This window comes from Amphiura filiformis, chromosome 12 (genome assembly GCF_039555335.1).
Source record: "Amphiura filiformis chromosome 12, Afil_fr2py, whole genome shotgun sequence".
Lineage (NCBI taxonomy): Eukaryota > Metazoa > Echinodermata > Ophiuroidea > Amphilepidida > Amphiuridae > Amphiura > Amphiura filiformis.
In genome coordinates, this window is record NC_092639.1 from 12,722,270 (window position 1) to 12,735,981 (window position 13,712).

At 33.9% G+C, this 13,712-nt stretch overlaps 1 protein-coding gene across 1 annotated transcript in view; it reads right to left on the reverse strand.

The window, feature by feature from the left end:
- The window catches only part of LOC140165809 (bcl-2-like protein 1), a 59,447-nt gene that overhangs the window by 14,695 nt on the left and 31,040 nt on the right, over positions 1-13,712 (reverse strand). The window contains 3 exon segments of the mRNA XM_072189132.1: positions 3,388-3,525; positions 9,036-9,068; positions 9,071-9,173. Coding sequence (XP_072045233.1) covers positions 3,388-3,525; positions 9,036-9,068; positions 9,071-9,173 — 274 coding nt within the window.

Consider the following 13,712-nt stretch of genomic DNA (forward strand, 5'->3'; position numbering starts at 1 on the left):
AAATTGAGCTGTGGCATTTTTGTCTTGAGCGTCTTGAAGTCAGTGACCAAGAAACTGACGTGGCTATCTTGACTGCCTGTCATTTCTGTCTGTACTTGTCTTTTGTTTTGAGTCAATGCCCGCGATCTGATATTGAAATAACTGTAGCGTTAGCGACAAAACTAAAAATACGCTATATAAGATGACATTTTGCTGATGCTTTTATCCCTTAAGAAATCTGTTAAAAGTCCAAAACACTTTTCTCTTTTCCCGTTAGCAGTGTACGAGGCACCACTTCAAGTTTAAATGCCTCTACATTCTTTTACAAACCATAGAACTTGAGTTAATGTTAGACCTCTCATGTGGGGACTACTAGTACATTAAAACAGCTTTTTTTCATCTCATTTTTGATCAAAAGCCAAAATGTAAATAAGAGCTTTCATAACATTACATTACAAATCAAAACACTAGGATCCAAAACATTCTCATCTATTAGTGCGCAGTTCTTTAACCCCAATACATTTGTACGTATTTATTGAATGACCTTTGAAACTTAGGGTACAAAAACTCATACTCTGCAACTTGAGGTCAATTGTTGCACTATGATTGTTTAATTGAGGTTATTGGACTATGCCATTGGGATGAGGCTATTATGGTCCATAGTGAAATATAACTCATCACCCTTGTGAGCCAGGGTAAAGTAACTGTTGCAGCCTGAGTGCCATTTCCTGATTATATTCAAATGAACACGCTTTCCTGGGATATATTCAGATGATCATGGGATGAGGGGTACTGAGGGAGGTATTTTCAGCAGAATCGTGCACAACTTATTTAGTCATTCAGAGATACACTGGATTCAGCAACTGAATCAACAACTCTTCCTACTTCTTTGTACAGTGATGTGTCGTTATTTAAAACAGTCATGAACCAAGTTTACAAATTAGCGTATGCGTGGACCTTTTTAGCATATGGCGGTCCTTTTTTCAGACAAGACTTCTGTCATACGCAATATGACAGAAGCGCGCTCATGCATTACACATTACCTGCAAAATTAATCGTCACGTTTGGAACTTCATGCGTGTATGCGTCTAAAACATCTTAGTTCAGTTTTGGTTGAATGAAGACAGTGCATAAGTATTGCTGTTTTGGGAACTGTACCGGTATTTTTTTTGCCGATTTTAACCAAAGACTGTAATTTTACAGTCTCTGTTTTAATATGGATCATTATTAATAGATCTACAATTTGTTTGACAGTAGATTTGGTCACAAATAAACATGTCTAATTAGATGATTAATGATCTTTTTTTGTCTTCGTTGAAAGGGACTCAATCATGTTTCACCGTCCTCACCGTTTAACAACTCACGTACATCCGGCATTTCTGCATGGTTTATTGCTCTAACTACTTGACCATATTTACACTACTATTTCATTTTCATTTCAATTTTATTTATACACGGAAAAGCCCAGATCAGCCCTTGAGCTGGTCTTCCCTGGGGCCGTGCTACATAAATTTACATGTTACATTACTTTTTGTGTTTCAGATAAAACAAATATATTCCAAAGCAAAGCATGGATAATACAGTTCTCAACAATCTTTCCTGCTTTCGTTTTCAAATAAAACATACTTTAAAACAAAAGACAGAATTTTGTCTATTTACCCCCATCTTTGCAGCCACCTGACCATGAACCCTCAAGGCCAGCCGGAATACCAATCCCCCAGATCTTGTTCTACGATAATAATACCAACTAACCAATCATGTACCAACATGCTTTCCTCTGCTCAGTCCTGACCATCCTCACTTCCATCATCCATATTACCCCTGTCTGATGACTAGTGGACTACAAAAACGACAAAAGACATTTACGGCGCCGATCATAAACCAAACCATATTAGTGGTCCCTATTTTGAGTCGCTCTACGTGTATGGTAATAAGGTTAACTTTGCCGATGTTGCTCACTGGCGTGGAGTTCTAGGTACATTAAATTCAATACACAGCTTTGTAAATGATTTTTGTTGATGGTTATATGGGAGACAACGTTTCATTCATAGATGCCCCGCAGCTGTGACCAATAGATAAATAAATTGTCTTGTCTTTGTTTATTTTATGTACAGTTGTGCACGCTTCACAACTTAGTCCAAATCAGTCCACTTTGCATGCAATTTTAAATCCACTACTTTCCTGACAACACACACAATGCGTGCATAAATCAAAATTTCATAAAAAGCATTGGTCACACATGCAAATAATTGACTTAAGTTTTCTTTCAAAAAGACCAAATGATTCTCATCTCAATATCAGCTTCAAGGTCACAGTTCCATAGATGACAATTTAATTCTTTGATCCACTGGCTTGCATCCCTGAGGATGATAATAACTTGGGGTGCTTTGACATAACCAATTCATCATAGTGCAGTTCCAAGTTGAATGACATCTCTTCAGATATCAATTCCAGTAAAAAAGCCCATTAAATACAGAAATAACACTCCATTTTCTGGTATATGTCGCAAAAACTCGCAATATACGCGGCTAAGCTACTTTAATACCAATCATGAGGGAATTGAAGTTAAGTTATCTCTTCGGTCCATCTTCATCCCGTGAGGCAAATCAAGTACCAAGGCAAGGCAAAATTGGTTTTGTGTGATTTATCACTCGACTTTTCTATGAATTAATTAATTATTATGTAAATATGTAATTATACGTAATTTAGGTCATGTATGATGATGACAGTATCAGTATTTTATCTATTAAAAAAGACTTTATCTTGTAAATTATAATTCGAAATTGGTTGAAGTCAGTTACAACAAGTCAAATTTTGGAAATGTGTACATGTATTAAAATTGGTACCCATCAAAATAGATAAAATAATAAAGCTGTGCAGTTTAATTAGGCTTCTAATGATTGTGTAAATGTGTGTATCTATGTTTGTATAATTTTCTGTCTTCTTTATGAAGCAATATTATATATTTCTACATATATAGGTATAAGCTGTATCAATATGATTGATACCCAATGGCTTCTTCCAGTGATATTGGACAGGACTGCTGCATCCCTTGTTGTAACCAGGGATGTCTCATATCCTAGTAGTATCTGACTTCAACCAGGGATATGAGACTATACCAATTTTGTTCCCCTATTCATAACAGTAAATTTAATTCCTTCTATTTTAAAACAAAAGAAACACAATTATGTGTACAAATACATTGGTTGGTAATAACAATTACACAAATTGGCTAATCAAGTTGAAATCCACACCTCCCCCCTATGGAAGATACATTTTAAATGGGGCTATACCTCAATGGGTGACTCCATTTAGAAATCTATACCCTGTGTGGGAGATTAAGTTCACATCTTCAATAGGGGGTGTATGGATTTCACCTGGAATTGCTCAATATTAATACTGTCTTACCTCTTTGTCCATTTTCTTGGTCCCTAAATAACTCATCTGCTAAATCTCTATACTTTACATATGCTGTAGTTTGGCTAATTTGTAGTTGCTCACAACAGCCTGAGAAGAAATCTGGATTACTATTCTCTATCTCTTCACCTGTATCATGGGAAGGAAGGAAGAAAGGGAGGAAGGAAGGAAGGAAGAAAGGAAGGAAGGAAGGAGGAAATGAAGAAAGAAAGAAAGAAAATAGAAAGAAAGAGAAAGAATGAAAGAAAGAAAGAAATGAAGAAAGAAAGAAATGAAGAAAGAAAAGAAGAAAGAAAGAAAGAAAGAAAGAAAGAAATGAAGAAAGAAAGAAAAGAAATGAAGAAAGAAAGAAAGAAAGAAAGAAAGAAAGAAAGAAAGAAAGAAAGAAAGAAAGAAAGAAAGAAAGAAAGAAAGAAAGAAAGAAAAAAAAGAAAATGAGAAAGGCAAGGAAGGAAAGAAATAAGGAAGGAATGAAGAAATAAAGAGAGCAAGGGGAAAAGAGTGAAAGAAAAAGAAATGGTTAGTAGAAAATCATTCATAACACCTTTAATAACATAACACATTAAATACCAACATGTCAGCCTGTCATAACATCAGGACATCACATCAGCAAGGGCACTTTGTAATCTCTTTTGTTAGCAGTCATTATGACATCTCTATGAAATTAATGTCCCAAGGTTTGCAATGAATTGTCTCAATCTAAAAATTATGAATTTGAGTCATTTTCTTTATAATTATGATTTTGGATTATGCAACATTATTGAACATTGCGATTTTTAACAAATCGATGTCCTTCTTATCTGTTAACGTTTTAAAGAAAGTAATTTTTGCTATTTTTATCAAATTCAATTTTACAAACACATGAAATCTGTCAAAATATTGAAGAAGTGTGATCATTGACTGTATTTTCCTGTGTACTCGGGCATCAATTATCTATTTAGAATAAAATTATCATCTTTCTTAGCCCATATAGTATTCAAGCTACATACTTGATGACATGCACGTTCGGTGTCAGGGAAATACATTACCAAGATTTAAAAAATAAGAAGTCTTGTGAACATGTATTTCATCATCCTGTCTCATCTAGCAATAACCTTGAAACATTAATAAACACCACTTCCAAGATTGGATAACTGAGAAATCTCCTCTCATTTTATCCTCTTTCTACATTGAATAAAGAGAGAGAGAGAGTTTTAATAATCGCTAGGATCCACAACATGTTCATCTATCAGGGCACAGTTCTTTAACCCCAATCCATTTGTACATTCATTGATGATTGAATGCCCTTTGAAAATTTGAGTACACAAATGAATGCCCTTTGAAAATTTGAGTACACAAACTCATACTATGCCACTTGAGGTCAAATTTTGCACTATGATTGTTTAATTGAGGTTATTGAACTATGCCATTGGGATGAGGCCATTGTGGTCCATAGTGAATGCCTTTAATCAAGTATAAAGTATCCACTTCATTTCAGGGTTCACCAGAGGACAAAAATCATAAATGAAAGTTGTAGAAAAAAAAAAGATAGAATAAGCTAAAAATAAACAGAATAAATTAAACGGTGATTTGATTTAGTCATGTTTCATTTTTTTCTCCTTCTTTTTCTCTTTATTCACAAATTATTATAATTTCAAAGTAATAAAATTTCAAAAGTTATTTGTATGCTTCATTTTTTCGCCCTCTCTTTCTCTCCATTTTCACAAATTATTGTAATTTCAAATTAGTCAAATTGCAAATGTTATTTGTATTGTAATGCTGTCGTTGCGGTTTCCTTTGGCAGTTCAAATACCCTTTTTTACATTCAATTGGTAAAATAAATTGGCAAAATTGTTCTTTGCTTCATCTACATGATCATGCAAAAATCTTTTGAAACACTATTGTACCACAGCGTATTTGTATGATTGTGTTCCGTGCAACTTTCTTAAATAAGTATTCATTTTCAGTTAATTTCAACTAATCTTTCATCCAATGTGGCAGTAGAACTTGAGTTCTGATTTTTGAATATTAATAATAGTGACACATATCATTTATAAATGCATTTAATTCAAACTGTAGCTTTATATTTGAAATAAGGAAAAGTACAAATTAGCTAATTTCTCCCATCTGAACAAACAAATCACCACCTCCACTTTTGCCCACTTTCCAAACCTTTTAAAACCATTTCCCCATCCCATAATGAAAGAACAAGCACTTCAGCTTTTAAATAATCAAGCTCATTCCATCCGAAAAATGAAATCCAAAAGCAAGCAATTGTCCAATTTTATTACCAACAAATAAATAACCACTCTCCCTGTTACCCAAAAAAATCCCAAACCATTACTTCTCATAATTTTACTTCAAACAATTGTCAATCCCATTTCGCGCTACAAAATCCTCTATTCCAGTCAACGGACACTGATTGATATTAGTTTTCATCAATTCAAATCAATTTGATGGACACGTTCAAGAGGATGCTGGAACCCACAATTTAACGCATCCTGTTGTTTGACTGCCACGTTATTTGTACCGAATATACCTAAAATCTTGTGATGTTTAATCTGCCATAAAGATGAGCGATAAATGGACAAAATAAGATGCACTGGTGTGGATGTAAATATTATTTCTAAGGGTTTTTTTTTGGAAACTTTGAAATTTGATGATACAAAGAGAGACTTGTAACAACATGTGATACATCACAAAAAATATTGAAAATTTTGAATCAAAAGTTGGTAAAATCCAAGTCAAGAGAATCAATTATCTGCCCATGCCAGTACGTTTTTTATTTTTTATTTTTTTTAAACTTAATAACTCCCGAATTATTCTAACCTTGCGAGTTAAAAGAAGTCAAAATTTGAACAAATGATTGTTTTGAATAAAATTCAAGTGATTGCCATACATCTGTAAAACAGTTTTACATGTGTATCCTAGATATTCAGCGTAAGAGGGCATAGCAAAATAAATATTTATGAGGTATTAAACTCAGTTAACACATATGCAAAGATACCAATAAGTCCTTTGTTCGTAAAGCTTTTGAATGGGTAAACATGTAACAGTATCAATTAATGCAAAAAATTGCTGCTTCTTAAATTTCTGTGTTTATTTGCACAATATCAATGTACTTATCTTATGCAAATCTGATGATTAAGTCAATGCTAGCCTCCTTATGGCTGGGTGGTTTCATGGACAAATGCACTCAAAATTTGCACATAAAACAATATTTGTGCTTGCAATAAGTATCTATCAAATTGCTAATTTTAACATTTCTCTAGTTTCATCTTTGTTTTTGGACTAGGCCAAAAAAAAAAAAAAATTGTTTGCTTGTCCTCCACAACTTTTTCAGAATTGGGTTGGTCGGTCGGGATTTTTTTTTAAATATTTTTTTTTACGGTCATAGCCAAAACATCTGACTGTATGTATGCCTTTAATTAGCTTAATAAAATAGTTGTGAATGGGGATATTTCTCTACTGTATACAACTTCATTCATGTTTTTAATAACAACTTTCTGACTTGTTCTGCCGGGCCGTGCACAATAGAATGGACTCAACAGTTCAACATATTTTAATAAATACCACTTACATTTGACGGCTCTCAAATCAATTATATATGTAGCTACTTTTTCTTTAAATTTTTTTTTATTTGAAAAAGGCACCTACATTTTGAACTGCTCACATCAAACTTTGAAAGACAATGAAGTTTCCCAATTTATATAAGCTTTTACTTAAAATCAACAAAACATAAAATGTGTTGGTTAAAACAATCTTACAAACAATGTATATTTATTGACCAATTGTAAATGTGTTTAATATCATCTATAACTTGAGACAAAGGTCTTATATTCTTGACAAAGTTGAAATTTGGACACATAATGCCACTTGCATAGGACCAAATGGTGACATCTGCTTATTCACCTCTGGTATAAATATTGCATGAACTTACTCAACTTAGCATGTGTGTGTGGCTGTGTGCACACGCTCATGCTTTTATGCCAGTATCTAATCGCCGGTCCACAAGTGTGAGATGTTACAACTTGTGACCAATTCATGCAATTTTCAGGAATATTGGGTGAAAATGCTAACAAAATTTAAATATAATATTCCAGCCATCTATTTGATTGATCATCCAAGCATTTCTAATGCTTAAATGAGATGTAAAACAGGTTGGTTTTTCTCATCAAATAAGAGGCAAAAGATGATGAAAACCCCACCTTTTGGTGACCGTGTACTGCTGGATGTCAACTTCTTTCAACCATGCAGATATATCTGCATTCTTCCCTGACATAACGCATCTTTAATCTGACCAAATCAAGCGTAAAAATCAATTCAAATTGTATAAAATTCCACTCAGACAAGAGGAATTAATGATATTAGTAAATGCAATGGTCAGTGGGATACTGATGAAACAAAAAAATCATTACAACTTAAACGAGGAGGATGCGGAATGGGAATAGAAACCACAGATTGAAATGCAGAAATTGTGTATCTGTCAATGAACTTGAAGAAGTCAATGAACGTGTCAATTTTTCAAATAGGAGAAATCTATTGTAGCAAACCATGTGTTTATTCAGACAATTTATTGGATTAAAATTTGTGATCAAATTATGGAGCAAAAACCATTTATCTGTATTTTGTTACAGAATGAAATCACTTTATTATTATTTTACAAATAATTTTTTTTTTTACAAAAGGTCGTTGATCTGAATATATGGAAAAAATAAACTGAATGACAAGATTAATCTTTCAAATATGTGATGCAATCAAGCAAAATCAGTCGGAACTCGGAAATATTGATTTTGAGATACAGCCAAACAAAGGAAATACTTCCTTTTGTTTCCTATTGTTTTGGAAACTTTTAATTGGTCATATCTTTGAAACTGGTTGTTCAATTTCTATGGGGTTTTCTACAAAATCCAGCTTTGTAAATGCTATTTACTATCCTATAAGAAACTAAAATTTAATATTTCCGAGTTCTGACTGATTTTGCTTGATCGCAGCACATATTTATAATGAAACAAGTATTTCAGGGAGTCAGTATAACTATTTTGGACATAAAATATATAAATGGCATGGATTTGAATCCCATAGGAACTACTGAGAGAATTTTAAAAAAGAAGAAAACAAACTCCATATCACAAATTTATTTTATGTGTGATAAATGTCTTTTGTTAAAAACCACACAAAATCTGGGTATCATTTTGATACTCTATAATACTTTAATGAAATAAAATGGACAAAAAATGGTCTCTAGTGTAATGGGCCATTCATCTGTGGTTTTATAAATACTTGACAAGACACAAATTTATCTATAAAGTTCTTGTACAAGTCAATAATCATACAGGAGACCTTTCTGAGAAAGTCATCATAGCTTACAGTAAGGCCTAAAAAAATTGTTTGATTGGCGTAACATAAAAAAAAAATTGGGTCGGTCAGTCGGCAATTTAAAAAGATTTTTTATTACAAACATTTTATGCTGTAAATTGCTTTTTTTTCTTTCTTTTTTAAAATTTTAGGTTTTTTTTTTTTTAAATTACCGTGGTAATTTTTTTAAAAAAAAATAAGCAAAAAAGTCTAGGGTCTGGCCTATTTTTAGGGTTGGTCAGGTTACACCAATCAAACAATTTTTTTAGGCCTACCTGCCCTACGTGTACCATCCTACTTACCGATTTGTCGTATTCTAGTTGCAACATCGTTAACGGTTCTTGTCTTACATTCTGATATGCTGTAAGTTCTACGCCATTTTTACGTATTCTATATACACAATAATCTTCTATGTACTGCTTAGTGAGACCGTCAGTCATCTGAAAGGACACAGAAGAAAAATCATCATAAAAAAATTGCCATGTGTACTTCACATCATAGTGTGGATAGTTGTGAGTCCTCCCCAAAATGGGAAGCCTATTAAATGGACAGGGCACAATGGGACGGAGAGTATGACCAGCTGCTCTTTTTTTACCAAAAAAAAGAATAAATGATCTCAAAATAGTGAGTCTCTACTGCTAAATTACATGTAGGCTTGAACTCTTTCAGGTTCACTGGCTAAGAAGAAAAGCAGTGGAAGCAGTGGGAATCCCTGGATGAGGAAACATAGCACCATGTGTACACTTCAGCTTGCAGATGCTATGTAGTAGGACTAGGTATGGGCAGAGTTCCACATTCCTCAATGGAACTGTATGATAAAATTGTGCTTCCAACAATATCCAGAATTGATTTCATATCCTGCTGACTACTCCTTTGACATTATTAAAATATAGGCTATACAAGTTCTTGCTTTCAACTTCATATCTTCAATCAATATAGATCTGTTCACAATATATATGAAAGTACTTCAAATCTATATAATTTTGTCACATTTTACATCACAGAGAAGATATTTTACCCTTCCCAGAATCTTTTGCATCACCTCATTACATCAAATGACACTCTTACTTTGTACAGGTTCCCTTTGTTTTCCTGTTGGGAATAGACTGGCTAAACATGTGTCGATATAGTCAAGAAATAAACATATTTTAAAAGATCTGGGCAAGAAAATTAATAAACATATTTTACAAGATCTGGATGCGATGTGTTAATTGAGATACTTTTTGTCACTCTCGACCCATGTTGCACTAGATAGCAAATTAGTACAGAAAATTAAAATGGAAGAAATGCATTGTGGTAAGTATACCTTCTCAGACAGCACATTAGCCATTAATTTCTTTCTACAATGTAGAATTACTATAGCAGCTTTGTCAAATTGCCCAAGACTAATGTACTGTATGAACTTTTAATAGAGGCAAACATTTTGACATTACAAAGCTTTTGAAAAGGGGGTCAAACAAGGGGTTGGTTCCAGCTGGTATGTTACTCAACCAAACACATTGCATTGTGTACTTTTGCACATTAATGCACTACTACAATAGAAATTGTAATGTTTTGAGAGGAAATGGAGCCTAATAAATTGGGAGTGTATCATGGAATCTGTGCTTCGTAGATTTAAAAACAAAGGATCTATGTTTCAATGGGGCTTAACTTTGAATAGTAAAGAAAACATCAGATCAGTTCTATTAATGAACACACCCATTAAAATCTAATGTGATGCGATCAAACAAAATGATTAGATGTCATCCACAGTTAAATTTGACTTTTGTAGATGCGGCATTGAAATGTCCAAAAGACCTCATATCAACAATTGAAACAAATCCTCTCTATGCCCTGGTCAATGCATCATTCTAGCATTCTATCTTGTTAACTATTTATTTCAGAAAGAAAACTACAACATTGGACAACATAGGAAAAATATTCTTTGCATATTCATCTCTCAACTAATATGAGGTGTGCTTGTCACAGATGCATACGAGTAAATATCATATGCACAAGCTAATCAAAGTTACAGGCAATTATTTAATTAGACAAAATGTGCAAACTTTGTGCAAAATTCATGAACTTTAGCATCTTCAGGCAGTTCTTTCTTCTTTAAAAATATTTAAAGCAACTTTGTGTACCATAATACATTTTCCCTGGGTATTTTCCCTATGAAAAGACCCTCCTAGTCCTATACAAATCCTTCTATCCATACAAAACAAACCAAACATTAAACATTAGGTATTGCATGATTTGCATCACATGCCCTGAAAGCAAGTGTATGCTATCATTCCAAAAGAATGTTCTCACACAATGTAATTTATTTTTCCATTCAAAATCAACGAGAACAGAGACACGTTGTGGCCCTAGTTAATTTGCAAACATGTCACTAACCTTTTTAAGGACAATTGACAATTGATTCCCACGGTTCTACATGTAGTACCAATGGGTACCAACTGTGAAATTTGCTTATATTTTTACAGAAAGACAACACCAACAGGACATGTTGGTGCAAAACTAAGCACTTTGATTTCCTGGAAAGTTCTGAAGCAGGGGTTTTCTTTCAATCAGTATTTTGAATCAGATTTAAGGGGGTACTACACCCCTGCTCAATTTTGCGCCTATATTTGCATTTTTCTCAAAAATTATAGCGCAGTGGTGAAAAGTAAGGTATGTATATTAGGGGCAAGGACTACAACTACTGCACTGGAAATTTTATTTCAACACAGACAACAGTTGTGGAGTTGCAGTCAAAAATGAGGGAAAACCAATATTTGATCAATAAATGATCAGTAGTTGTAGTCCTTGCCCCTATAATATACATATCTTACTGTCACCAATGTGCTATAATTTTTGAGAAAAATGCAAAAATAGGCATAAAATTGGCAAGGGTGTAGTACCCCCTTAAAGCCTGTCACAATAGTTTGGTTTCAAAAACAAGTGGTTTTATGACACTTACATCATACCAAAGTGAAGGTTTCTGTTTGTGAGAAAATATTAAATCTCTTATTGCAAAATATCAGTTGCCCGCTATGAAAACTTTTGCATTCTCTACAACCCACGCACCATACATACCAATCTTTAAAGAGGTAAATCCCAAATAACATCTGTGTATTTCTCAACAAGAGACCCTGGCAAGACACTCAGACTGTGTAACATTATTTTGTGATGTGAAATTCCCTCATATGTAAGAGTACATCTTTACTAATGATTCAAGCAATTCTCTCTTCTTTCCTTTTCACCTCATCTTAGCTCAAGATACTGGTTCAATTCCCATTCATGCATGCTGCCAGATCGAGGCTCTCCTCGCATATGGCAGAACTGTGCAATGGGTGAATACCCTCTATTTGGAGTGATCTGAGGGACCACTCCAGCACAACGAGCTGAAAAGTGTGAAAATTCACACCTTGTAGAAAAATAAAAAATATAGTAAACTTTAATCTTCTTTTATACTCTTAAGGGCTCATATTGAAATACCCTACCACGTTTTCACACAGAAAGAAGGCAGGATTCCCTCGCTAAGCTGCGCCTCAGGAAAGCACGGTCATAAAGCGGATGGATTATATGCATCAGTGATACACCCTGCCCAGGATTTTAACAAAGAAGGCTAGCACAGGAAAGCTGCAGGATGGCGCACACCTTCCTGTGTAAGGGCATTTCAATATGAGCCCTAACAATTTACAAAATGATAAAATACTTTTTGTGCAACATTACCTTTCAAAGATTGAAATTTTTCACTCTGTGGTGAGTGGTCCCTCAGATCATGAAGTAGTATATAGTAGGCTAGTAGCTTCATGCTAAGATCACTATTTTTCAAAATCATTTACTTTGTTTAAACACTTGCAAATATCAAAGAACATACAAAGGTTTCAAATTTAATACTCTGGATGTTCTGGCCCAGTAACATCTAGAATGTATGCCAGATTGTTATCGCCATGTGTCAGGGTGTATCGCAACTCGTACCAAGAAACTCGCAAGATGCAATTTCCATGAAAATGATGCAACTGAACATGACAGGTATTTGCGTACCGAATTAATGACAACAAATATGGAAACATTGACACGTTTACGATGTTATGCTGCAATACTGGGTCACCACGTACGTGAAAACATACGCTAACTAATTCCATAAACTTGAAACGTGTCACAATCCTACGTATGCTACACATGCTACCTACCAGATAGATCAACTATGCAAAGGATTTGAACTTTGGAAAACACCCAAAATAACACCTCCTCTCTGCTTTCATCCACATTGATGAGCAATGGATGAGTATGTGGGTAAACAGACTGCTTTTCAGTACGAGAAATTGGTCATTGTACTTCATCAGATCATTTCTTTGAAACCAATCACCATCACAGCGTCAATTTACATTGTTTGCATGAAATCCATACCGAGTTTACACTTGGGAGATGTGTAATAGATACCTATTTTAACAGTAACAAAAATGCCTATTTGGTGCCTGTATGTTGCTTAAATGCTTTGGATATCAATTTTTATATGAGAATGTGCTAATGTGTGCACTGGAAACTTCCATGTCAATCATCACTTTGCATTAAAATGCATGCATTACCTGTGTTTCCTTCACATCGGCTATTGCACCTCAATTTAAACTGTTACATGATTCCAAAGCACATAATCAGTTCTTTGAAAATGAGCCAAGGCTATGTATTTAAACATCATTTCATTACAAAAATAAATTTAAAACATATATATAAACATAATGGCAATTGCGATGATCTTGTTATGTGTCTGTATTACTAGTATTAATCTAATCACATTATCATTTTAGGTGCTCTATAAAACTAGTTCCATTTGGTTACATTGGCAGCTGACATCTTGACTTCTGATATTTTGTTAAGTATTGCACAATATGTTGGAAGTTTCTGAACATATTCTGTAAAAAAGAACATTACCACAGAGTCTATCCTTTATTTCCAGGATCTGTGCCAATACTGATTATCACTAACATCCAATTCATACTGAATGGGTGCAC